The sequence below is a fragment of the Lissotriton vulgaris genome, unplaced genomic scaffold (assembly GCF_964263255.1).
Source record: "Lissotriton vulgaris unplaced genomic scaffold, aLisVul1.2 SCAFFOLD_663, whole genome shotgun sequence".
Lineage (NCBI taxonomy): Eukaryota > Metazoa > Chordata > Amphibia > Caudata > Salamandridae > Lissotriton > Lissotriton vulgaris.
The window spans coordinates 871,188-898,757 of record NW_028255020.1 but is presented as its reverse complement, the minus strand read 5'-3'; the positions used below and the strand labels follow the sequence as shown (position 1 = coordinate 898,757).

The following is a 27,570-nucleotide window of genomic DNA, read 5'->3' as shown; positions in this document are numbered from 1 at the left end:
TTGGGTCAGGCGGAGGTGGGTGGGGAGGGAGTTCCACGTCTTGGCGGCCAGGTAGGAGAAGAATCTCCCTCCTGTGGTGGCTCTGCGGATGCGGGCAACGACGGCGAGGGCGTGGTTGGTCGATCGAAGCTGGCGCGTGGGAGTGTAGAAGTTGAGGCGGTTGTTGAGGTATCCTGGGCCTTGGTTGTGTAGGGCTTTGTGTGCGTGGGTGAGGAGTCGGAACATGATACTCTTGTTGACCGGGAGCCAGTGCAGGTCTCTCAGGTGTCCGGAGATGTGGCTGTGTCGGGGGATGTCCAGGATGAGTCTTGCTGAGGCGTTCTAGATCCGCTGGAGTCTCTTCTGGAGTTTGGCAGTGGTTCCGGCGTCGAGGGAGTTGCCGTAGTCCAGTCGGCTGGTGCCGAGTGCCTGGGTGACCGTCTTCCTGGTCTCGGTGGGGATCCACCGGAAGATCTTCCGTAGCATGCGCAGGATGTTAAAGCATGACGAGGAGACGGTGTTGACTTGTCTGGTCATGGAGAGGGAGGAGTCCAGGATGAAGCCCAGGTTGCGTGCGTGGTCTGTTGGTCTGGGTGCGCAGCCCAGGGCGGGGGGCCATCAGGAGTCTACCCAGGCGGAGGGTGATGATCCCAGGATGAGGACTTCCGTCTTGTCTGAGTTCAGTTTCAGGCGGCTGTTCATCATCCACTCGGCGAAGTCTTTCATTCCTTCGTGTAGGTTGGTTCTGGCGGTGGCGGGGTCGTTGGTGAGGGAGAGGATCAGCTGGGTGTCGTCGGCGTAGGAGATGATGTTGAGGTTGTGTTGGCGTGCCATGGCCGCCAGGGGGCTCATGTAGACATTGAAGAGGGTGTGGCTGAGCGAGGAGCCTTGTGGAACGCCGCAGATGACTTCGGTGGCTTCTGATCTGAACAGGGGGAGGCAGACTCTCTGTGTCCTTCGGGCGAGGAAGGAGATGATCCATTCTAGTGCATCTCTTGGATTCCGACGTTGCTGAGTCCCTGCACTAGGGTGCGGTGACAGACAGTGTCGAATGCCACGGAGAGGTCCAGGAGGATGAGGGCCGCTGTTTCCCCGTTGTCGAGCAGGGCTCGGATGTCATCAGTGGCTGCGATGAGGGCGGTCTCGGTGCTGTGGTTGGCCCGGAAGCCAGACTGCGAGCGGTCGAGGAATCGATTGGTCTCGAGGAAGGCGGCCAGCTGCTTGTTGACGGTCTTCTCGATGACTTTGGCCGGAAACGGGAGGAGCGAGATGGGGCGGTAGTTCTTGAGGTCGGTGGGGTCCGCTGATGGTTTCTTCAGTAGAGCGCTTAGTTCGGCATGCTTCCAGCTCTCCGGGAAGGTAGTGGTGTCGAAGGAGGTGTTGATGATGTCCCGCAGGTAGGGCGTGATGACGGAGTCGGCCTTGTTGAAGACGTGGTGAGGGCAGAGGTCGGATGGAGATCCGGAGTGGATGGTGTTCATCGTGCGTAGGGTTTCCTCGGTGTTGGTCGGAGTCCAGGCGCGGAGGGTGGTGGTGGGTGGTGCCGGTGCTGTCGTGGGGTGCGTTGGCTGTGTGCTGAATCTGTTGTGTATGTCGGCGATCTTGCTGTTGAAATACGAGGTGAGTGAGTTGCAGAGGTCTTGCGATGGGGTGACGTCGTTGTTTCCGGCGCTGGGGTTGGAGAGCTCTTTGACGATGTTGAAGAGTTCCTTGCTGTTGTGGGAGTAGTTGTCCAGTCGTTCCTTGAATGCGGTTTTCTTGGTGGTGTGGATCAGTTGGTGGGGTTTTCGAGTGGTGCGCTTGAGAGTGGTCATTTTGTCTGGTGTAGGGTCTCTGCGCCAGGCTCTCTCGAGGACTCAGCAGTTCTTGGAGTTCTTGAGTTCGTCGGTGAACCATTGTGCTTTCTAACTGCCGGGTCTGCTGGGCGGGGTCGTCAGTGGGGCGAGGTCGTCTGCGCAGTTGCTGATCCACTTCGTGAGGTTGATGGCGGCCGGGCTGGGATTTGCTGAGCTGGCGGGGGAGTCCTGGCTCAGGGATGCGGCGAGCTGGGCGGCTGTGATCTTGTTCCAGCTTCTGCGGGCAACCTGTTGCTGGTGGTGGTGGATCGTGTTCTTTCTGTAGCTGAAGTGGACGCAGCTGTGGTCCGTCCAGTGGAGTCCGGTGGCGTGGCTGAAGGTGATGTCCTTGCTGGAGGAGAAGACGGGGTCGAGTGTGTGTCCGGCGTAGTGGGTGGGGGTGGTCACCAGCTGCTTGAGACCGAGGGTGGCGAGGTTGTCCAGCAGGGTGGCGGTGTTGCGGTCGTTGTTGTTCTCCAGGTGGAAGTTGAGGTCCCCGAGGAGGATGTAGTCAGCAGAGGGGAGGGCGTGCGGGCTGATGAAGTCGGCGATGTCTTCGCTGAATTGTGTGCGTGGTCCCGGGGGTCTGTAGATGAGGGTGCCTCTGAGGGTGGTCTTGGGGTCGGTGTGGATCTGGAAGTGCAGGTGTTCGGCGGTTGTGAGGGTGTCGTCGGCGTTGGTCGTGACGCAGATGGTGTTCCTGTGGACGATGGCGATGCCTCTTCCGGTCTGGTTGCCGCGGTCCCTCCGGGTGATCTTGTAGCCGTCTGGGATGGCGATGTCGGGCGCTGAGGAGGCGTTCATCCAGGTTTCCGTGAGGAAGGCGACGTCTGGTGATGTTGTGTCGAGCAGGTTCCAGAGTTGGACGGCGTGTCTGTGGATGGAGCGGGTGTTGAGCAGGATGCACTTCAGGTGGTTGTTGCTGGTTCTCGGCTTGGTGGGTGCGGGTGCAGTGCAGGTCCGGATGCAGGAGAACTTGCAGGCGAGGCAGCTGAAGGGTCCGTGGGTGCGTCTCGGGGTGGCTCCGTAGCATCCAGGGGTTCGGCCGGTGCTGAGTGCGTGGAGGTCGGTGGCGTCGTAGGTCCTGCCGGTGGGCTGGTGTATGCGGGGGCCAGGAGTCCGGGCGCTGGGCGCGGTCCAGGCGCAGACGGGCGCAGACGGGCTTACCTTTGGCGCACAATCGGCGCACAATCGGCGCGTACGCGCGGTCGCCAATTATGGCGAACTTATAGGTTTCACTTTTCACGTGGGACACTTTTCGCTGAAAACTTTACTACAAATATGAATTTAATATATAAAAATACCTTGTTTCTCTACATACTCTGTGTTAGATGTCATTTATTTCTCCAACATCTGTTTACCTCCCCTTTACTGCGATTGCTCTGATATAGATTGTAATATCAGCTCGCTGATACTGGAGCATGGTCCTGGGGGCCTGAAGGCGAGGGTGCTTTTGAAGGTTGTTTTGTCCCCTGGTGTTGGAAATTGAGGTGTTCCATGATAGGCGTGATGTTGTCTTCGGTGGTGGTGCAACAGATGGTTTCTTTGCAGATGATGGTAATGCCTCCTCTGTGTTTGTTGGTGCAGCCCTGGTGTGTCATCTTGTAGCCGCTGGTCGTTGCGATGGCCGCTAAGAGGGTGCGCCAGGTCCCTGTTATGATGGTCACATCGGGGGCGAGGGTGGAGATGGTGTCCCAGACTTCAAGGGCTTGTTTGCAGAGTCACTGGCGTTAATCAGGAGGCATCGGATAGGTTCTGGGGTGGTCTCAGTCGGCGGAGTGGGAGTGGCGCAGGTTTTTGTGAGAGCAAGTGGCCCAACGTTGCAGATGAAGAGACAGCAGTGGCAGGTGAACGGTCCTACTGTGGAACAAGGAGATGCGAGGCAGCAGTTGTTTTGGAGTCCGGCGTCCAAGGCTTGGAGATCTGAAGTGGAATATCTGTGAGAGCCCAGAGGACCAGGATTCCTGGCACTGGGTGTACTCCAGGCACGGACGGGGGAAAGACAGGCTTGCATTTGGCACACATGCTGCACGCTCCTTTGGCCAACCGCGACGTGGCCTCAATTAAGTAGGTCCTTGAAGGGCGGCTGGGGAGGTAAGTGGTGGGAAACAGGTGGCGGGACGCGTGTAGCAGCTACAGGAAATCGTCGCAGAATGGGAGCAAAGGGCAAGAACCCAGGGAAAATAAAGAACTAAAACTGGCTGATAAGTCAGGCAGTCATGGACTGGCCAGCACAGGGCAGGAGCAGTCTTAGCAGCAGTGCTGAGGAAAGAGGCACTAAATGTAGCGAAGGGGGGCTGGTGAGAACGTTCGCAATGGGGCAGCGCTGCAGCTTTCATTAAGTAGGCCCTGGGAGGGGGGCTGGGGAGGTGGGCAGTGGGAAAGGGGTGGCAGGAAGTGGGAATGGGAAAACGGCACAGAACAGGCAAAAATGGTACAAACCAAAGGAATTTAAAAAAAACTAAAACGAGCTGATAGAGTACAGGGCAGGAGCTGCCCTACCTGCAGTGTTGTGGAAGGATGTACTGAAAGCAGCGAGGGGGAGCTGGTGAGGACCTATTTAAAATGAATTAATCTTAGTCTCCCATTCACAGGTATGTCTTTAATCTATTGACAGTAATATATCTTGCGTCATAAAAGTTCTTGTATACCTAGACCAGTCCTGTTTTATCGAAAGAGACCGAATAAAAAAAACAATTACTTGCTTGTACTCCTAGGTCTCCACCGTGGAAATCTTTTACTGAAGATATGAACACCAAATATAAAACCCAGCAAGCAGGATCCAAGAACCATTACATTTTGTACTAGACATCTAAAGGGCTATATAAAAGCACTTTTAAAGAGGGTCCACACACTCAGGCTATACCTACGGCTTCATATTATTATTATTATTTGTTTTTTAAAGGGAATGAGCAGTTAGGCAGAGGAAACTGTGCTGTGCCTTTAGTGATCCAAGCTGATTCTGCTATCCAAGAGGTCATAGCCTCTGAAGCTTACTGGGAATTTATTTTGAATCTTGCAACAGATATACAAATTATTTCAGAAGACTGTACACCAAAATTCTTCTCCTCCATTTACCAGAGAAGAAAGAAGGTTGTTCAAGTATTCCGTAATTATTGTCAAGACGGAGAACTAAGATTAATTATAAATAATTTGTTTCTTCATCATGTGATCGGTACTGATATAGCGAAACACAGAATCTCACCCCATCACAGTGAGGGAGAGGTAAGAGGTAGGCCAATAATACTAAAAAAACAATATTCAACCAAAAAGGTTCTTCAGAATAGCCCAGCTCACTTGGTTATCTGTTCTGAACAAAAACTAGGCAAAGCTGCCTTGCAGAAGTGTGAACTGATCTCAAAGTACCACTCTTGGCAATGGAGGTATTGCTATTTTCCATCTGGTTGAATGAGACCTAAAGATCCTGACAGTGACCTGTTGATTTAAAATAACAACGAATGACAGCTGGGTCAGTTCAACAAACTACTGAGTATTTGGATGGCACCAATCCTGAGCATGTAGGGTGGCAAAAGAAACAAAAAGCTAATCATTATTTTCTTATGTTGTTTATTTTTTCTAGATTGATCTTTGAGATCCTTCTGCTAGTGTGGGTAGTTTGGGGAGTCGTAGTTAGTGATACAGTTTGGTTAATATGAAAATCTAAACAGACTTTTGGAAGGAAAGCCAGTTTGGCTTCTTAATACAACTACTCATATGCAATACTTTCTATGGTTCATTAGAACACAAAGATAGCCCTGCATGTACTAATAGCCATTAGGAAAAATGTCGGTCTTAATAGGTGCGGTGGCCTGGCTTTGCGAAAGGGTTCAAAGAAATCATCCTCTAATCTACATAGTATTCTGTTCCATTACCAAGTGTGAGCCATTTTCTTAACTGGAGGGAGTGACTATTCAAGACCTTTTAAGAAGTCTTTAATGACTTTTACTGTATAGAGCAAGGTCTGAGAAAGGCTCTTCCAAGAGGCTGTAATTGCAATACTAATTGAACTTTTATAGCTGTAAACTCCAAATTGGGCGTGTTAATTGTAAGAGATGAGGAAGTACCTGATTTTGGGACACTTTATTGGACTGATTATTATGTAGAATGTCTCTTGTTAAAAGCAGACAATTTATTTTGGAAAACATACTTGCTTCTTTCAATGTGTTGAATCCAAGCTGTTAATTTCAATAGAAGCTGCAATAGAGTACTTCTGTCTTGTAAATGGTCAAAACATCTTGTCTGCACAGGACTCTAGTCTGATTGTTTCGATACATGAAGGAGATCAGAGAACCTACAGAGCTAAAAAAAAAAAAAGCATTCTTATTTTGGGTCCCCTGAGCTTTAACCCCTTCCACGCTGATGACGAGTTGGGCTCGTCATGGCGTAGCCTCCTCGCACGCTGATGACGAGCCCAGCTCGTCACGCAACATGCGGTTTTGGAAATCTCAGCGCGCGAGCGGAATTCCGCTAGCGCGCATGAGGTTAAAATCACCACTGGTATCCATGAAACCAATGGAAAGGCATAAAGTATATCTTTAACCAGCTCATACAGAGAACATTCCCTTTCTATCTGAGTTCATAGTTCCTTGACCCTTAGCCATGGCAAAGTGCAATTTCTGAAGTGGCAAACCTATCTATGTGAGATTTTCTTCACTGCTCAGAACTTGTCTTAGAATATCTTAAGTTAGTATCCACAATTTGTATTTGTAGAATTCTTCTGGGTGCATCAGGCTGTTCTGCTCTTCCAGAAGCTGTGGTGGAGCTGTTCCCATCAGCCAATGCCATATCACTGGAGCTTTATTCAAGAGATTCCTCAACCTTATTCCTAACGGCTGTATGCAATGTCATGGAAAAGCATTTCATTGTATACCACCATTATTGACAAATCAGTTCAACTGTTTAATTGAAATTTGCAGGATGAATGGCATTTACCATTTCACAGAAACCAATTCATGGAATGTTTTTTTTTTTTAATTGGCTTTTGAATGTATATTTTTTAAGGTACTTTCGGAAACATTTTTGGAAGGAGGTATTTACTTCAGTGGACTTTGGATTTATATAGATTACATTGATAAACTGATTTGTATGTTTTTAATTCACTGACCTCTCATCACCTCTAAACATCATTATGAGAAGTTGGCCTAGCATATGATGTCCACTATTCTAGTGGCCACCTTGCACTAGTCCAAACGACCCTTATTGATGGTAGGTTGTAAAGTCAACCTTATAGAAAGCTATCCTAGTGTTAGCTGTGGAGAGCAACCTTCAGGCTAAGACTTAAAGGCGAGTTAGGCAACTTGTTTTACCAGATACAGTCTCTTAAATAATCAAATGAAAGCAAACCACACAAGGTATATATCGAATATATATGTATTTATTCTAAACACAACCCCTCTGGACTCTTTATGAGATCAGAGGTTAAAGTACAATACAAGAACTTAATTAGCATACGATAAGTTGCACAGTATACGTTATGCCCTAGGGGCCTCGCAAACCATAAACTAAAATAGTGGTATAAGAACCACGTAAGAGTTAGAAAGCAGGCCTAGGGCCTGTAGAACTGCTGGGGCTACCTGGAACCACCCAAGGTTAGGAAGCAGGGGGCCCACGCGTGTAGTGTCTAAACACAGCTGCGGATTACCATTGACTTTCTATGGAGAACGAACAAGTTACAATTTTAAAGATTAAGGGCACCTAGAGGTGAACTACAATGGAACCCTTTTAGACTAGGACACTTCGAGAGTCAAGACCCACGTGAGCACCGGAGTACTCATGTTACCTCACCCAGGGAAGCCAGGTGCATAGGTGTCTATTAGTGTCAGATTTCGTCATCGATTCCAATGAAGAGCTGCGAAGAAATGCTGCAGGCGACCAGAGGAAAAGTGTCCGGGTGGATCCAAGGGTGGATCGGAGATGTGAAGAACCTGAAATCAAAGAGGACAGAGTCTGGGTCACTAGCCAGTGACCATGATGGCGAGGAAAAGATGCCAGCCGATGTCTGGTGTTTTCAGGTGAAAGAGGTGAAGCTTGACACTTTAGCCACGAGAACCAGGAGGCGTCGACGACTACCAGGAGCTGGATTCGAGCTGTCCCACGAAGGATGTCGAGTGCTGCAGCGTCGGAATCCGGATTGGACCCACCAAGCCTTGGCAACAGCAACCCATTCAAGATGACAAGATTGGTTTCGGTTCAGAACAGCAAGGCCTGAGGGACTCCTCCTTTGGAGAGGAGTGAGAGCACGTCTGGAGCAACCAGAAAAGCCCGGTGAATCAAAGATTGTCCATCGTGGGGGCTCACTAGCCAACGGACTAGGAAACGCGAAGGAGTCTTGAGCGGAAATGCACAAAGTGGGCCCACGGGACACTCGTGGAGTGTAGGCCTCTGAGCTTCGGCACAAAAGGTGTTTGGGGTAGGGTCTTCAAATACCCCAACGCACAACTTCTGGAAGTAGGTGCAGTTGCAAAGATGCAGGATGTCCAGGAGTTCTGGTCCCACGTCTCTTGTGTCCGCCACAGGTCTCAGCTTTGCTGGGAGTGCAGGTCAGGGTCAGAGATGTCTGGAAGTCCGTGTCCTGTGTCGCAGATTCTTCGGGATCCGGCGGGAGCCTCGAAAATGCAGACCGGCAAAGATGCTTTTGTTCCCTGTTTGAACAGGGTGGTCACTCCTTGACCACAAGGGAGATTTCTTCCGTCTTCCAGTCGATATGGAATGTCTAAGGTCCAAGATATATGTTGCATAGTTTCTTCCAGGGTAATCTAATGTCCTAGGGACTGGGCTCCTTTTCTTATAGTAAGTTTAGGGGTTGGACTAACTCTAGGGTCCCACCTATGGGAGGACCTGGGGAGGGGGTGGTTACACCCCTTCCCCTTTGTCCAGTTTTGCACCAGAGCTGGGGCTGAGTGCCCCAGCAACCGGTTTGAACTGGGAAATGCATGGAGCACCTTGTGTGCCCCAGGCAGTGTTTGAAAAACATTCACTGAATGCAACCCACCCTGCCCCAATACACTAAAGCCTCTCTGGGGAGGTGCTAGCACCTCGCTGGACAGGAAACCTATTGTCCAGGCCTCCCCTGCCAGAGTTCCGTCCAGCAGCAGGAGGGCAGACTCGTGTCTGTGGCAGCAGCATTCATTTTGTGATGCTGGGGCTCTGTTTAACTTTAACTGGGTTTACCAGTAACCGCATGTCTTCTCCCTCTAGAAGGGTGGAATGCTACCCCCGCCGCCAGAACTGGCGGGGGGGGGGCATATTCCGATGTGTTTTACACCTCACACAACATGTTTTGATAAAGCCAAACCAAAGTTAGCATTAATCACGAGGATTATAATACACTTAACAGTATATGGTATGGCTATATCAAAGAACAGCTATAAGGAGATGGGTCCGAAAGCTGCAGAAGGGCTCAGCTCATGCCGGGGCACCCGCTCACAAAAAAACAAGCACTCTGCCTCCAGGATTGTTAAGGCCTGCCATAGGAGTGTGCTACTCAAGAGGTGGACAACCTGGAGCAAGAATATATATGCGGCCGTCCAGCCGCAGAGTAGGCACCACCCCGCTAGCCTTGGGGGTCACGGCAGTGAAGCAGCAGCCGTACATGGAATCGAGGACGGGCCCACTTGTGGGGTCCATACAGGACTTGATTGTGTGCTTTCCGCACCACACTTCCCAGAATGCACAGTCTCATCGGAGCCTCCCATCGGCGGGTGTGTCATATGGAAATTGGAGAAGTGTGTCGGCGGGTGCGCACACCGCTTCCGTTAAAGCCCCTGAAGAGAAGCAGATGGAGCTTCGAAACGCGTCGGGCAGATCCATTACGGAGCGGCATCTACAAGCGGATCCCCGTCCTCACCTACACATAAATTAAGCTGCTGCTCGTGTGCTACTCAAGAGGTGGACAACCTGGAGCGAGAATATACATGCGGCCGTCCAGCCGCAGAGTAGGCACCACCCCGCTAGCCTTGGGGGTCACGGCAGTGAAGCAGCAGCCGTACATGGAATCGAGGATGGGCCCACTTGTGGGGTCCATACAGGACTTGATTGTGTGCTTTCCGCACCATACTTCCCAGAATGCACAGTCTCATCGAAGCCTCCCATCGGCGGGTGTGTCATATGGAAATTGGAGAAGTGTGTCGGCGGGTGCGCACACCGCTTCCGTTAAAGCCCCTGAAGAGAAGCAGATGGAACTTCGAAACGCGTCGGGAAGATCCATTACGGAGCGGCATCTACAAACGGATCCCCGTCCTCACCTACACATAATTTAAGCTGCTGCTCGTGTGCTACTCAAGAGGTGGACAACCTGAAGCGAGAATAAATATATATCACCCCAGTACACCCGCTCCCGCCCCTCTCCTGCACCGACTCCCTCCCGCCCCGACTCACTCCTGCCACCCTCCCGCCCCGACTCACTCACGCCCCCCGCCCGCCCGACTCACTTGCGCCCCCCTCTCGCCCCGGACTCACTCGCGCTCCGACATTTTCATTTACTGCTGCCTCCTTCTTGCCTCCCCCTGCATCACAGTCTCACTTTCCCTTTCCTTACTTGTGCCGCCGCTCCTCACTGCACAGCCGCTCGTCACTGCACCGCCGCTCCTCCTTCGTCGTCATCACGCACGTCGCGTCGCGGCCAGCGCTAGGTCCCGGCCGGCGCTACTTTCAGGGGACTACTTTGTTTACAAACGTAATTTTTTTAATTTACTTTTTTTTAAAATTTATATAGCCTATGTCCATCTACACACCCTGACATTTTCATAAATGTATCGGGTGTGTAGATTGGCGTTGTGGTTCCCGAGTTTACCTGGCCAAAAGGTGCAAGTTCTCTCTTGATAATAGTAGTATAGATATAGATATATATATATATATATATATATATATATATACATAAAGATAGATATAGGTATACTATATCTAAGTAAGGGGTGATTACACCACCTTACCCAGGCTGCAATTGCAGACCTGTGGTGTCCTTTTAGAAGGCTTCCCAGGGGTGGCACAATACATGCTTCAGCCCCTGGTAGGCCTCTGGTGCACCTATTCCCTGGGTACCTAAGGTACCACATACAGTGGCTCACAAGGGTGACCCAGTAACCAATCTGAGATGTACCTAAAGTACATGGTATCAATTTAGAGAGAGTACAGCTAGGCTATGGTCCTGATTGGCAGGGCCACAGCCATACTTGTCTAAAAACCAGTGAAACACAGCAAAAAAACATAGGAAGCAGACCCTACTGTCCTACAATCATCCATCTATAACTCATCAGATCCTCTAAACACCATCCATCCTTTCCCCCTAAAAACCCTTTATCACACCTTATCATCACCCATCCCTTGACTCCTAAACTCCACCCAAACTACCTCTAAACACTACCCAATCCATATAAATGTCTCAATACTCCTAAACACCAACCATGCCAGACCCCTAAAAACAGCTCCTTATCCCTAAACTCCACATATCCCGGATGCTTAAAAGACCTTTCTACCCCTAGACTCCACCCATCCCTGGATTCTAAAAACTTCACTCATTGCAGAACTTTAAAAACCCTTTCGACATCTAAACTTCTTCTATCACTGAACCCTTATAACCCCTCACCATCCTAAACTCCACCCACTCCTGAACCCTAAAAACCCTTCACCATCCCCTCAAGTCTATCCATCACTGAACCTTAAAAGTCCCTCACCAGCACTAAACTACTCCACCAATCCATAAACCCTAACAAAAACCCTAAAAAGCCCTATCCTCCAATTATCCATGAACCCTAAAAAACTTTCACAACCCCCAAAACTCCACTCATCTGTGAACCCTAAAACCTTCACAACCCTTAAACTACACCCATTCCTAATTGCTTAGAAAAAAAAGTTAACAAGCCTTAGCTCTACCCTTTCCGGATCCCTTAAATTCCTTTCTACACTTGAACTCCACCCATCCCTCACCCCTAAAAACCTATCACCCATAAATATCACTAAACCCAAAAATCTCTCGTTACCCTAAAACACACCCAGTTTTAATGTAGTTTTGGATATTTCCTTTATTTTCCCTTTAAAATGTTTCCTTACATTTCTGATTTTTTTTCTATTTCCTAAAAAAGGTCTTTTCTTAAAATTAGTTTTCCATGTTTTGGTTTCCTCCAATGTGGTTTTGTTTTCAATTAATTCACTTGTATCAATTCCTAACTGCTTAAGTTGCACACACCATCATGGTGTTAACAGTCTGAAACTGGATTTGGCCTTCAGTGCTACCTAGAGGGATTTCAGGGCAGCAGGAATTGCCCTCAACTCAAACATGTATATAGGACATGACTAACTCTTTCCGTAGTATGTCCTTTAAATCTGAAAATCTTTCAGGCAAACTCCCAAACATCGTTTGTATGGCTGGGGCAAGAGATGATAGAAAAGGTACCATTTCATAATATTGTCTAATATTGTAAGAGATAGTTTTGCAAATGTTGTCATGGAGGACAATATAATTTCCTTACTAGCTTTTTATGTTCTGATAACACTGGTTGGTAAGCACTGCTGCAGGATGCTAATAATCAGACTGCCACGGGGGACTAGGACGGTACAATAAGCCACATAGCTTAGTGAGAAATATATGTTAAGCAGCTGTTTAATATTCCGTGTAAAGGGGACAGTAATGCCACACGGAATACAGTCTTTCCTGAACTTTGTCTATCACCGCTACAAAGTAATGAATCTTCTGTAATGGAAAGGCTATGAAATTGCTGAAGTTACATGGGTGCCCACTGTTTGCATGGTTCTCAACGTCATCTTAAAGATGGCTTCACCTACAGTTAGAACATGCTTCAAAAAGCCCTTAGGTTAGCTAGCAGTAGATGTGGCTTAAGAATTGTGGTGGGCTACTATGAGTACCTTGCACCTAAAAACCCTTTTTGTGACTATGATTTTCAGGATCATCCATCTGCAAAGGAAGTGAAATCACTGGATTTCCCATCCTTTGAACACAAAGTTACATCACTGGACATCCCATCATCAATCGGCAAAGGGATTGACATCACCGGTTTCCAGCCAAACCGGTCTTCACCTAGTGGAGCTGCAGTACAGACACTTGTAGCAGACAACACCAAAGGCAAGCAAGTCTGCACCCATTGCCTGGACCCCTGGCTCTGACACCCCATCACAACCCCCTCATCGCTAGTCCACAGTGACTGCGCCCTGAACCGCAGCTGGGTCTCCAAGCACTGCTTCAGAGTCTCACCGCACAATGCTAAAGGAGAGTTCTTCTGCGCCACATGCCATATCACATGCATTTTCCTGTACCCGCCCAACACACTCAACACACAAGACCACACACCAAACCCACACCCCACCCTATCCTGCATATTAATAAACACTCACTCCCTCACTAAACAAACCACTGAAATTTGGGATCTGCTACACAACTGCTCACCGGACCTTCTCTTCCTGACTGAAAGCTGGTTGACTCCCTCGTCCGTCCCTACCATCGCCACAGTAATCCCCCCAGATACAAGATCGCAAGACAAACAGACCTGGAGGAGGAATCGCTATCATCTTCCATTCATCAAATGCTCTACCATCTTAGAAAGCACCACCAGAAACATGGAACTCCTGACCTCATCACTACCAAGTACACCCTGAAAGGCACTTCCATCTATTGCCCTCCTGGGCCACGTGCCAACTTCAGCAGCACCAATGCTGACTTCATCGGTCCTCTAAACTCTCAACTCTTTCAATCAGTGCCTTCAACCTCTTCAGCGACCTCAACTACCAGCTGGAGGACCTCATTGATCAACACAACCAACCTCAATGAGGACTCAGCCAGTGAGTGGAAGGCACCACACGTCGCCGGACACCTACTGGGACCCATCTTCCCCAGCCTCAGCAACATCATAGTAGACAAGCCCACAACAATCACCTGGTCCGACCTCATTCTCATCAATGTTAACCTAATCATATCACACAACCACAGACACACCATCACCAAATCTTCATCACAGGACAGGAACAAGATCTCAGAAGCATCCAGGTCTTCTGAACTACTACACGATCAGCCTTGACACAACAACAACCTCCCAGAATCCATCCCCAACTTCAATGCCTGGATCACTGCCTGATACCCTTGCTCCTCTCAAAGCCAATAAAGCCACAAGAGCTACACCTCATGAAAGCTGCTACACATAAAAGCGCAGGCTTCACCTTAAGTAACTTGAAATCAGATGGAGACAAAGTCAGAACGACACTGACGAGAGAACATACAAATCCGCTCACAGACATTACCATCAGCAAATCAGAGTCACCAATCGCTCCACACTAACTAATCACATTGAAAGCACACTAACAAGGAAATCTTTGCCATATTGAAAGACTTCACCTCTCCAGCAGCAAGCTCCACCAGCGTAACCCCCTTTTAGGACCTCTGCACCCAGCTGTCCCTATACTTCACCAACAAGTATTCCAGCATCTATGAAAACTTTGGGCCTCACACCTAGACTCTTCCACCCTCTCAGCTCTTCTGTTCATCTCTACCAACACCCAGAGGACAACCTGGTCCATCATCACCACTCAAGAAACCGCAACAACCATACAGCCCATATACTCCAGAGGACTCTGGGACCTCTTCCCTTACCACGTCTCCATCACATGACTGGACACCATCAGCATAGCCCTCACGATCCAGAGGACTCAATAATTACAGCCATCTGATCAGACAGCTTGAAACATGCCACTGTACTCCCTCTCCCTAAGAAACCCTTAGCAGATTCAAAGACGCTAGCTATCAGCCTATCTCCCTGTTACCCTACACAGCAAAAGTAATGGAAATGATGATCAACAAAAGCCTAGTCACCCGTTTGACTAACAACCACCGCCCCAACAACACTCAATCCTGATTCAGGGCCAACCACAATACAGAGACTGCCTTCATTCCTGACATGTACAATAGATGAATGATCACAGACAAAGGCAACGCCATGGCCCTCCTCCTACTGGATCTTTCCACAGCCTTCAACACGGTCTCCCATCCCATTATTATCCGGCGACTGTATAAAGCTGGCATCCGTTTTCTGCACAGGATTTACTCTTTCCTGACAAGCGGCACCCAGTCGATCAGCCGGGCCCGCTAACAGCCCACGCTGGTAAACTCATTTGCGAAGTTCCACAAAAATCCTCATTCAGCCCCACTCCATTCAAAGTCTACATTACCCCACTCACCAGCATCATGTGTGCTAATGGAATCAACATCGTATCCTAGACTGATGCCACCCAGCTCATACTCTCCCTCTCCTATAAGATGCCTAATACCTGGACCAATTTGTCCAACTGCATGAACAAAGTCATTAGACAGATGAAAACCAACTACCTCAAGCTCAACACAGACAAGACGGAAATAGTAATCTTCAGGAAAGATACCTTGCTCTGGGACTCACCTGGTGGCCTGTTGATCCACAACCCTCCCAGCAACCCATGGAAAGAACCTCAGAACAGTAATCAACAATCAACTCACTATGACTGGCCAAGTGAACAAAGTTTCAGTCTTCTGCTTCCACACACTCAAGATGCTCAGGATCTTCAAATGGCTCCAAACAACACTCGCAGAACCGCCAACCAAACACTCATCACCAGAAAGCTGGCCTACAGCAACGCAGACCATACAAAACTCGTGGCCAGGTTCACCCTCAACCTCCCACCCTGAATTCACATGAGCCCGTACTTAAAAATAACTCAACTTGCTCCCAATCCTCAAATGAAGACTCTTCAAATTCCTCACTCATACATACAAAGCCTTTCACAATATTGGCCCTGCTTACCGCACCACATAAAATGCCACAAATCTACCAGACACCTTTGCTCAGCCGAACGTACGACCCCATACGCAAAACAAGAACCTGCAGTCGTGCATTTTCCTACCTCGCTCCAAAAGCCTGGAATTACTTGGCCCTGCTCATCAGAGAAGAACAACAAAGAAAAGTCAGGGGTGCACTTGTGCGTTAAGTTTCACTATAAGCTATTTAATCAAAGGGTGCAACACTACCAAATTGTGTTGGCTACACAATAAGTGAAAAGCTAAATAACAGTAGTTAAGAAACTACTGGTAATGAGCACTGTTCCTAATGGAAACAAACATGTTTGCCAAACAATAATAATACTGACTCTAAAGTTAACTCAGCACTTTTAATTTGATAAAGTGCTGAGTTAACTTTTGAGTCAGTATTATTGTTTGGAAAACAGGGCTGTTTCCGTTAGGAACAGTGCTCATTACCAGTAGTTTCTTAACTACTTATCTTTAACCTGCTCATCAGAGCCACGGCCTCATTTCCTGTTTCCACAAAACTCTGAAGGCCTGACTCTTCACCTAGCTCGAACTCTGGCTTGGCCCATACAGCTCCTGCAGCAGAGCCAGGAGACCCTCCTGGGTGCTTTGTGTGCTTTACATATACATATAACATAACCATATAGGTTTAATAAAAGAACCTTCAATAAAAAAAATTTTTTAAAAATCAACGTTTTTCTTTGTAGCAATTCTTATGTGTGTCAACATTCAATTTCCCCACTGAAGTTGTGAAAGACATGATGCAGGAACAGCCTTCTGACTTTTTCATTTTTTTATCCACTTGTTAGATGTTTGGATATCTTGGAGGGGTCTGAACACCTTCTTTGGTCCCTTTTCTCATACCAGAAAGTAGCCTGAATAAATGCCCTTTTTTGTATGGCTTTGGAAAGTAGCTGATTAATTGAACCTCAGAGCGAATCCACTCGCTATATTACTACCTAGTGTATTGTCTTTCCCATGAAGCCTTTCATTGATGGTGCTTGGGCCATTAGTATTGCTACTACAAGTTTTGTACCAGAAGTGTTGTTAGAGCGATTAAACCCACTAGTGGTGGGAGTATCAGTCAGCTCTATAATGCTTACTGTACACTTTTGCAGGCCTACAGCCTTCAGCAGACTAGCCTGAACATTCATACTATGTTGCAATGGGTATACTGACTGATGGGTTTACAAACAGTATACAGGGGTTTTTCTGCTGCATGCATGGCTTCAGCTCTGCAATGCAAAATCATGATGCTGGCCTATAGAAATACAAGTTATAGGAATATTAATAGGTTGCAAACTCTGCAGCAACTACCAACACACTAATTACTTAGTTTGACATCACCAGCCTGTCTTCATTCATGCCTTCAATATGTGACCTGCAAATCCCCTCTCCATTTCCATAAGACTCAATTGTATTGCCCTAGGAGTTCAGTAGATCCTGCTAAGGATCTTAGCCTTAGATCCAATAAGCCATCTAATTCACTTTGGATGAAACTATTAGTGAACCTTTGGAGGTTCTGTTTTCAGAAAAGTCTTATTCTGGTGTTGCACATTTTTTCAGAAGCCAAGTTAATATTCATTTACTTGTTGCTGACGCTAACTGGAATGAATGCACCCTTTGCTTTCTGGGGACCACGGTGCTTCACAGTTACAAGCATTATGAATGGCTTGGGATAACTCAGAGGAAATTGTTAGCATAATATCACCCCAGTGCCAGAACACCTAAAAAGCAATCATGCTGATCTTTGACATTATTACTGGTGGAGTAGTCCAAATGGTGGGTGTACATATTCCCCAAGATGAGTTTGGGTGGTTTCATTCCTCATTGTTCTAGACATTTGAGGTAGAACTGGTGTCTGCCTGGACTGTTGTGAGGCACTTGTATTAAGTCTCTCTTCAGCATGTTTATGCATCTCTTGAAAAGGATCGGCTGGTTCTTTACTTTTTTGAAGAGTTTCCAAGTGTGAGGCTCTGTGAACATTGTTCAGTTGAAAAACTTTTTATAGACAGAAAACAGAAGTCCCAGTTTTCTAAAGACACCTCAATAAGTACTCTAACCATCTCAATGTTGATATTCTTAGTACTCGGTCTCAGACTTCATAGATGCGGAGCGCTAGGACTTTGTACAAATGCACTGGGCCTCAACGTTGAATGAGACATCATGCAGACCTCTTCTTCAATGTTGAATATTTAGCTAAATAAATTCTTGCCACTGACTGGAGATGCCAAGTTTAACGCAACATTACCACAACTGCTGCTCCTTTTTCTGGAAACTTTAAACATATAGTCTATAGTAGTTCTGACAGGGCAAATGTGGAGCAGTGGCTCTCTTTGACAGGTCCTTGCTGCCAGATCCACATTCCGCTCCTTCTAATGAGGCTCTGGAAACTTTTCTGCCCTTGAGGAGAATTTCTTGCCTCTGGGACGGATTTTGCTTGCCATTACTCTTTAATGTGGGAATGTAGTACGCAGAGGATGATTATTTAGTTGTGGTCATTTTCTGAAGGGCATTTTATGAATGGTTACAGTATGGTTTCACATGAAGGGCATTTTATGAATGGTTACAGTATGGTGGTTGTGGAGAGGAACAAAAAAACAAACCTGTAAAAGCTCCCTCTTCATTTACTTGAAAAAAGTGAACTACTCTGATTGAATTAATATGTTTAGGTTAAAAAAAGCACAGTCCAGAGCTTCGGCACTGGTTTTCCAACAAGCAGAAACAATTTACTTTTTCCGGGTGGATGTGAGCAGCGCAAACGCACAGAAGACGCAAGGAGTGGACGCAAGAGTCTCCCTTGAGCCCATCACCCGATTGAAGCGCAAACACTATATGCGCAAGGTACACTGAGACCTTTACCAAAAGGAAACAGGTTAATTTCCTATTTTCTAAACACTTACTTTTGAGAGCACTTAACTCCCTCCCCCCACACGTTATTCGCATAACGGTCCTGATGAATGCCCGTAAGTCCTAATTAAGGCAGACAAGGCAGAAACATGTCGACCAATTTTTAACTCCTCCTCACAATATTTGAATTTTTACTCTAAGTGCACCTATGACTCATAAAAAAATCTTAAGATGCACTACTTCAGAGCTAACCAGACCCAAACCCAGACTCAATAAAATTACCCTACTGGTTTTCCGGGCTTTTTAAGATCCCTTATCACTGGCTCACTACTGTTTCAACCTTGGGTAAGAACCTCCTGGTGGAGGCTGCATAACCTGATCGACCTGATGATTATGCACACACGTGATTAGACAGCGGAGAACCAAGATATACCGCTCAAATACCATCATACCCATCACGTGCATGAGGGTCTTGTTATGTTATGTTATGTTATGTTATACCGGGTTTTATATAGCGTACGGCTACTCGAAAGAGTGTCCCGACGCTTTGAATTGCACACCAATCTCATAACATAACAGGAAAAAAACAAATAAAGGGCAGAGAGAAGGAAGCCAGAAAAGCCCAGAAAAAAACTAAGAGGTAAAAAGCCAGGTTTTGAGCCCCTTCCTAAAAGCCAACAAGTTTGGGGTGCTGCGCAGGGCCACTGGCAGCTTATTCCACAACTGGGGCGCCAATAATCTAAAAGAGCGGCCTCCAATACGTGCTCTCCTAACACGAGGCACCGCAGCAAGAAACAAGGATTCTGACCTCAGCGACCTGGCTGGATGGTAGAAGGTCAGCCTTTTTTGAAGGTATTTCGCTCCGGAGGCATGCAAAGCTTTATGTGCCAGAGTCAGGGTCTTAAAAATTATCCGCTTCCGGACAGGAAGCCAGTGCAGTGCCTCCAGGAGGCCCGAGGCTCTGGCACGGCGAGATAGTCCAAAGATGGCCCGTGCTGCCGAATTCTGGACCACCTGTAACCGTTGAAGCAGATATTCTGGCAGGCCGAGATAAAGAATGTTAGAGTAGTCAATTCTCGAGCCAATGATCTCCTGCACTGTGATCTTCCTATGTTCCTCCCATAACAGGGGGAGAAACTTACGCAGCATCCGGAGCAGGCCAAAGCAGGTGCCAGTGAGACCAATTACCTGTGAGCGCAGTGTGAGGCCATTGTCAATCTTAATCCCAAGGTTTTTTGCCACCTGGGACGAACTTGCTGGTGGAAACATGTTCTCAGGCCACCACACTTTCCAGTCTGGATCCGAACTGCACCCGAAGAAGAGGACCTCGGATTTATCCGAGTTGCACTTGAGGCTGTTATGTTGGAACCACTGAAACACAGCCTCAAGGCAACCCTGGATCCTACCTCCATCGAAATCCGCACCCCTCTCACAGGTGAAGAGGAGCTGGGTGTCATCGGCGTAGGAAACGATCTGAGCCCCGAAAGACTCCGCCAGAGGGGTCATGAAGATGTTAAATAGAGTTGGGCTCAATACTGAGCCCTGAGGAACTCCGACACCCAATGGCGACATCTCGGCGGAGCAAGCAGAGGCCCAGACCGTTTGTCGACGGCCTGCCAGGAACGAACGAAACCACTGGAGCACCGTCCCCCGGAGACCAATCTCTGAGAGTCTTGCAAGAAGACCCTCATGGGGGACGGTGTCGAAGGCCGCCGACAGATCTAACATCACCAGCATCGCCCTACCACCCGAATCCAGCACCTCCTTAATCGCCTCCGAGACTTCCAGGAGAGCTGTTTCGGTGCTAAGATTGGTGCGGAAACCCGATTGGGTGGGGTGCAGTAGGTCGTGGGACTCCAGGTAATCGGCAAACACCTTGTGCACATGCTTTTCTATGACCTTCGCGAAAGCAGGCAGGAGCGAGATAGGCCTATAATTCGCCAGCACCTCCGCGTCCAAACCGGGCTTTTTGAGCAAGGGGATAATCATCCCCTGCTTCCAAGACTGGGGAACCACACCCTGTGCAAGAGAACAGTTCAGCAGGGGGTTCACATATGGATTAATGATAGCTGCCATTTTTGCCAAAAACTTTGGGGGCAGGCATCCCGGGGAGAACCCCGGGATGCCTTTTACTTTGGGACTTTCACCCGTTCCTCCTGCAGACCTAAGGTTGTGCAGGACAAGTGATCCTTTCTCCTTTTTATTAGTATATGTATCTTGGAAACTGAAAGGATCACCCTTTCCAACTCCCCCTACTTGATTAGAAGAAACAATTTACTGCCAGGAAACTACAGGAGATGTGCCATCTACAATAAAAAATAAAATTAAAAAAGTTGTGTCATACAAACTGAAAGGCAATAGACTATGTAGTTTTATATTTTATATTAAATCAGATGTCCCAAAATATAACTAAAAAAATAAAAATACAAACAGAAAATGTGAAGTCGTATAGGTATATGCTTATGTATGTGCGAGTTTCTATATGTATCTGGCATTTGTAGGGTGCAAAAGTAGCACAATGGTACCAGGCCACTGTATGGAGTTAAAGGCAAGGAAGCAGTCAACATAGCCAATGGCAAGGAAACTGTCAATGCATGATAGGAGAGGTATACAGGTTCTGAAGCACTTTATCCTAAATGGATGCAGTACTGATGGTTACGGAGATGCTGTTCCAGATCCTGAGTGAACAAATTGAAAAGGCATGTTTTTTTCTTTTTTATCACACTTCTTAGTCTGTAGTCTGATGATCTTCCGGCTGTGGGTGTGTTGAGAACCAACCACCAGAGGTGGAGATCTTGTCTACAAGATAACAGAGGGTGTTGGTCGGAATAATTTTTAAATGATGCCGCTTGTTTTTTAGATGGTGTGGGCCGGCAATGAAGTCCCATCAGGATGGGGGTGATGCTACCATATTTTTTCAAACCCCTAAATAAAAAGTTCTGCGGTATGTGGGCCCTTTAAGGGGGAGGGGCGAGGGCGGTGCAATGTGGAATCTGGCAGGCCATGGAGCAAGGCGTAATTACCATCCAGATGCAAGAGCAAGGCTTCAACAGAATTTCGGAGGTCACATTCGAAAATAAATACCTTCATTTTCTTTGGAAGAGACAGCTGATCCAATGCCAACTCTTTTTTTTGGGCAATGTGTCCTGTGAGTGTGAGGCTGTTGTCCAGCGTGCATCCACGTAACTTGGCATTCAGTGAAAGGTAGAGTTCAAAGTTGTCATGGTTCAGTGACTATAATTTGCTTGTTCTTCTTGGCAATTATTATGAATTCTACCTTGGTGTAGTTGAGCTTCAGGTAGGAATAGGTGTTTGTTATGTTTGAGGCTGTGGATGTCTGGAGCAGAGGAGACTTTCAAGCAGAGATGTGTCATCATCAGCATGTTGGGGAATTTTGCTACTGGTATCTGTGAAAAGAGCCCAGTGGATACCATGTAGAGACTGGAATGACAAGGGACAAGTATGGAACCCTAGGGGACTCAGTAGGCTACAGGCATTCTTTGAGACATGGAGATGCCCATGTGAATGAACTGGTTTTTCGTTGGAAAGGTTAAAAAAAGATAACAAAAAATGAGTTCAGTGGCAGCAGAGTTCTGTGATACTGTATGTTGAGCAATTCACTGTTCACAAATAGAAATTAATATCTCTTGTTGGATAATTTTGTATTCGAGTTCTAAGCATATTCTTGACTTGAAGTATGGGAAAAAGAGTTCCGAGACTGGATTGGTATTAGTAATGGACAGTTTTCAATGCAAATGTCAGATTAATAATTGGGCACAGCAGTCCCATTTTTACAAGAGAAAGGTAATTCACAGTTATTCTGCATGATGCTTTCATTTGTTTTATGAATTGCCACTGCATTAACAGTAGCAGTCACAATTTAAAGAGATATTTCAAACTTGAAATCAGCTTGCATGTTTAATTGATATGTTTACACCACAAGAGGTCCCTTACTAAATGTAACGTTTCTTATTTAAGTGAATTATTTCAGTCATCACTAAAGCAATAGGTAAAAGGGCTAGGAGAATACATATAGTCCTTGCAAGATAAAGCAACACAATACGCATGCCAAATCAGAGGATGAGCACACATTTCTTAAAAAGATCTCGCCTGTTTTGTGGAAACCAGAAGGAAATTATCAGCTCCCCTAAATCTTTTAAAATTCATGCACTTCATAAAAGCTGAAAATTACCATTGTTCTGTACGTGGTCTTCAAGCATTTCTGTTTTTAGAATACCGCAAAGTTCAGACAAAGTTTCTAAATGAATAACATGGATGATTAATGGCCTCAGCACATCATAGAGAGACAAACAGAGCTTTTCCAATAGTTCACTGGAAAAAAAACAGAAAGAAAGGGTTACTTAGCTAAACACTCAATAATTGTATCTCATTTGATAATTTTAGGTTTACACCCTTTATAAAATAAAAAGCACAGCAACAGCTTACATCAGAGGTGGCTACTGGTTCAAAGGTTTAGACCAACATTCATGAAGTGTAAAATATAAAGTAACAACAGTATTAAACAGTGAAAGGGCAGGACAGTCTTATAAAGCCAAAACTTTTAGTGAATTGAGGTTGCTTATTTAACGAAAAAAGACTATCAAAAACGCACCTAAAATAGTTTTTGCTCCTGTGTCATGCATGTACAACATGCTTGTGCGAAGTCCGTGTTTCACAAATGTGCGCTCACCATCATGGCCACGGTCTTCTTACAAGCAAGACAAACATGTAGATAAATGTTTTAAACACGTTCAGCCCCAGGCTTTCATGTCAGAAGCAAATGAAAGAAAACAAAGTGCAGTAAAAAAAAGAAACTATCATTGCAGTGAGACCAATTCGAACAATATGGTTAACAATGTGTACATAGGAAGTGTCTTGTGAAAAGAGGAGGACCAGGGATATTATGTGACAAGTGGGAACTGTAGGAAGCTGGCTCTGTACGTACTATACCAAAGTGAGGTATAGTGTTCACAGAGTCCAGTGGAACCCAAAAGGTGGCAGAGGATAAGTAGATAGCACCTCACTCAGTATTTGTGGTAGTGTGGTCCAGCAGTAAGGCGTTATCAGAGGACAGTGTTCAGCATTTGTTGTACAAACACAGTCAATAAATGAATTCACACACTCAAAGACTGAACTTTAGACCAATTGTTTTTGCATAAAAATATTCTTCTAGTTGTTTTATTTAATAGAACCAAGCAAGCCTGGCACAGGTAAGTGATAAATACTTTGCAGTAAATATACAGTTGTAACAGTTTGGATTGTAATTGTATATGCACTTTGCATTGATTTACAGTACTGTTACTGAGAAATGCAATGCTTTAGAAATAGTACATATACTTTGAATGGGCTTTTTAGTAAAATGACCAGTACATTACTTTCAGATTACTTTTCTTATACAGTGTAGTATACCTGGATACTACACTGGGACATCTCCTGTAAACAGGTAAGTAAAAGCATTTTTGTTATTAGGTACACTTGTAAAACGATTTCTTAAATTTTCCAACTTAACACTTCGAAACGTTTCAAAGAAAAACAGTCAATGTTATCCTATGGAGGTAAATGGTGGTATTGGTTCAAAGGTAAGTACTTTCTTGTGGGAGTTGGTATTCTGGGGTTAGACTCAGGGGTTCCCCAGGGTCAAGGATGCACTCTTGTTACACCCTCAGCGGCACTAGTGCGGCAGGGTGCAGAGTGCTGATGCCCAATGTTATCCAAAGGGTATAGGGGGCCTCCGGTTGGTGGCTGCTGATGAGCAGACCACAAGGTTGTGGGAGCAAAGTTCCTGGACTTAAGTGTAGCAAATGGGGGTTTAGTCCAGCACATAAGATGCACCCTCAGCGGCAATGGGGTGGCTGGGTGCAGAGTGCTGTTTTGGCATCAGGTGCACTGTAGCTTTCAATGGAGAGTCTCCGGTTTGAAAACACACTGCAGGCTCGGGGACGAAGGTCTTCTGGGTGAGACCACCACTTGGAGAGGTAAGTTAGGATGTTGGGGGTGGGTTAGGCACCGTCGGTTGGGCCACCTAAGGCTGTGGGGCATTGGGTGCAGGGGTGCATTTAAGGGTCGGATCTTCTTGCCAGCTCCTGGTCGCGGTTGGGGGGACCTTTCGGTTTGAGACTGCAGGAGTCGGCTGGAGACTTGAGGCAGGTCAGGAGTCACCGGATCTCAGGTCTGGATCGCCGGGGAGACACCTCTTGGTGTTGGGCCACTCGAACTTGGTCTGTGGACACCGGGTGCAGAGTGGTGCAGACACGCGGATCCTTGCGGAGCTGGAGTCTGTTGATGAACAAATCTGAACAAATCTGGTGTTCACGGGAGACAGAGTCTTATGGATGGAAGGCAGGCAGGTCCTCTGGGTTTCTAGAGGTTGCTGGCTGTAGGACACACCCGGATTTTGCCGGAGCAGGTTCGAGGTGGGGATAGGCCGGTAGGGCTGGGTCCGAGTCAGTGGGGTCTTCCTCTTATTAACTTCGGCGCAGCTGTTCGGTCCTTCTTCTTTTCTTCTTCTGGTTTCTTGTCTGAGGAACAAGGTTCAGGGGTGCCCCTAAATACTAAATTTAGGGGCGTTACAGGTAGGTAAAAGGTTGGGACCAATGGGTCCCTTCCCTGGGGAGGCTACACCCCCTATTATAAAAACAACAGTTGATGGACAGAATGCAGAACAATGCCATACATTCACCCCAGTACAGAGATCTGGGCCTAAATCCATCGTTTTTTTGCACTCCACACCACCCCAGTTCAGACATGGCCATATGCAAATCAGCCTTGACCCTGTGCCTCATGGGAACAGTCCAGCCCCAACTGCCAAGCCATGTCTTTCCTGGACCGGAATCAAGCATCCTAGGACCTGTTTCTGGCTATCAGCCATCTTCAGCCAGGATAGTTTGACACCAGTGGTGTGGAGAGCATGGGACTCACGTCTGAGCATACCCATCCCACTCGGGGTGACAATTGCAAAAACAACAGTTGATGGACAGAATGCAGAACAATGCCATACATTCACCCCAGTACAGAGATCTGGCCTAAATCCATCGTTTTTTTGCACTCCACACCACCCCAGTTCAGACATGGCCATATGCAAATCAGCCTTGACCCTGTGCCTCATGGGAACAGTCCAGCCCGAACTGCCAAGCCATGTCTTTTCTTGACCGGAATCACGAACTCCCAGTACCATATACTCTTAATGGCAGCACTGCACTTACAATGTCTAAGAATGGACTTAGGCACTGTAACGGTACAGGGCTCATGCACATGTACCCTCACCACTGGTATAGGGCACCCAGCTAAAAGGATGACTGATCATCCCAGGGCAGTAGGTTGTAGGCATGGCACACAGGTGTGCCATGTCGACTCTTCACTTTGTTCTGCACCAAGCCACACAGCCTGCAAATGTAGTGTGTGAGTGTAATGGTACAGGGCTTCTAAGGGTGGCACAATAAGTGCTGCAGCCCTTAGAGGTCTTCCCTGGTCACAGTGCCCTGGGTACCTGGGGTACCATTTACCAGGAGCTGACCTGTGGCCAGAGATGCCAATTGGGTTTTATTTTCAATGCAGTTTTAGGGAAAGAACATAGGCCCTGGGTTCCTGATTGGCAGGAACCCAGGGCACACTCAGTCAAAGCACATTAGAAGTTCAGCAAAAAGTGGGGGCAACCATTGAGAAAGAGGGCTCTTTCTCACAGGAACCGAGTGAAATAAAATGCTAATAGTCATGTACAATTGGACAGTACTAAGATGGAGTTCTAAGAGGAGTAAAGTGAAGAGAGGCAGATATAATCAAATACTGACATATTTCAGCATTTTCCTAGTGGAGGTAGCATATATATATATATATTGAACAGGTACATTCTGCTAATCCGCATAGCTTAATTGTTAGACCCCACGGCCCTTAGGGTGATCTTCCTCTGAACATTGTGCTCTCTCCTCTCCTGGATACTGAAATTCGCTTTTGTTGGCCTTAGGACTCTGTGCAATTTACCAGTGCTAAAGTGCATGAGCTCAACTCCTCTAAATGGTAAAGTTGGCTTACACCCAATAGGAAAATTCAATTTACTTTATAAGTCCTTATCAAAGTGGTCCTGTAAATTAAATGCTAACTTTGGGTCTGCAGGACTTATTGTGTCAACCACTTAAGTAGTCCTTTAAAACATGTCTCAGGACTGCCATTGCAGCCTATGTGCAGTTTAAACTGCCAATTCAACCTGGCAAAATAAACCTTTTCCCAGGCATAAACCTCTCTTTTTGATACATATAAGTCACCCCTGGGGTAAAACAGCCCATAGGGCGGGGTGCATTGTATTTAGAAAGGTTGGACATGTACTTTTAAGTTTTACATGCCCTGGTAGTAATAAAAAAAAACACAACATTTATTGTTCACTACCGTGAGGCATTCCACTCCCATAAGGCAACATTGGGTTACCTTATTACATTTAATAAGTGATAACTTTTGTTAGGGATAAGTAGAAATGTCATGTTGGTCTGAAATAACTGTAATTTAAACTCCTCTTTAAAGGTGAAGTTGGATTTTAAGTAAAAAAAACTGAAGATGCCACTTTTAGGAAGTTATGTAACAAAAGAAGGGAAAACAGCACAAATGCACTCAAAAGTAATCTGTTTAAACTAAGTCGTCTTATCTTCAAAACTATTAAATTAAAGTGTGCATCCTGTAGGGGGCTCTGTCAGCCTCCTTAATACTACAGTAGATAATGTGTGCCTGGATGAGGGTTCAGGAACTCAAGGTGCACTTCTGCAGTGTCACTTAATCCAAAGTGTGTCCTAACCATATGGTGCCTGCATCCTGTGTGCTGGGACACATAACTGAGATTAGCATGGCAGTTGGCTATTGTGTGTTCCTCCCAGACAGTACGACAAAGGGGGGACTGGTGGCAGGATAAGCCACCCTGCCATGATGTGTGGGAAAAGATGTTCTCTGACCCACTTATATTTCAAAGGAGCTGTGTCAGCACAATTACAAAGAACTTAACACTACCTTTTGTCAACCCAGACTCCTTGGAGCTTGGGAATGGAGGAATGAAATTCCAGAACAATCTGACAGACATACTCTAGACGTTTCTTCCACTTCAAAGCTGGCACGGGGTATAATAAAAGAATCCTCAGACCCTCTCTTTAG

General features: G+C 46.7%; 1 protein-coding gene across 1 annotated transcript in view; it reads right to left on the bottom strand.

The window, feature by feature from the left end:
- The window catches only part of LOC147659349 (conserved oligomeric Golgi complex subunit 3-like), a 258,308-nt gene that overhangs the window by 53,918 nt on the left and 176,820 nt on the right, over positions 1-27,570 (bottom strand). The window contains exon 12 of the mRNA XM_086951828.1: positions 22,634-22,773. Within this exon, the coding sequence (XP_086807954.1) occupies positions 22,634-22,773 (140 nt within the window). The remainder of the gene's footprint in view (positions 1-22,633; positions 22,774-27,570) is intronic.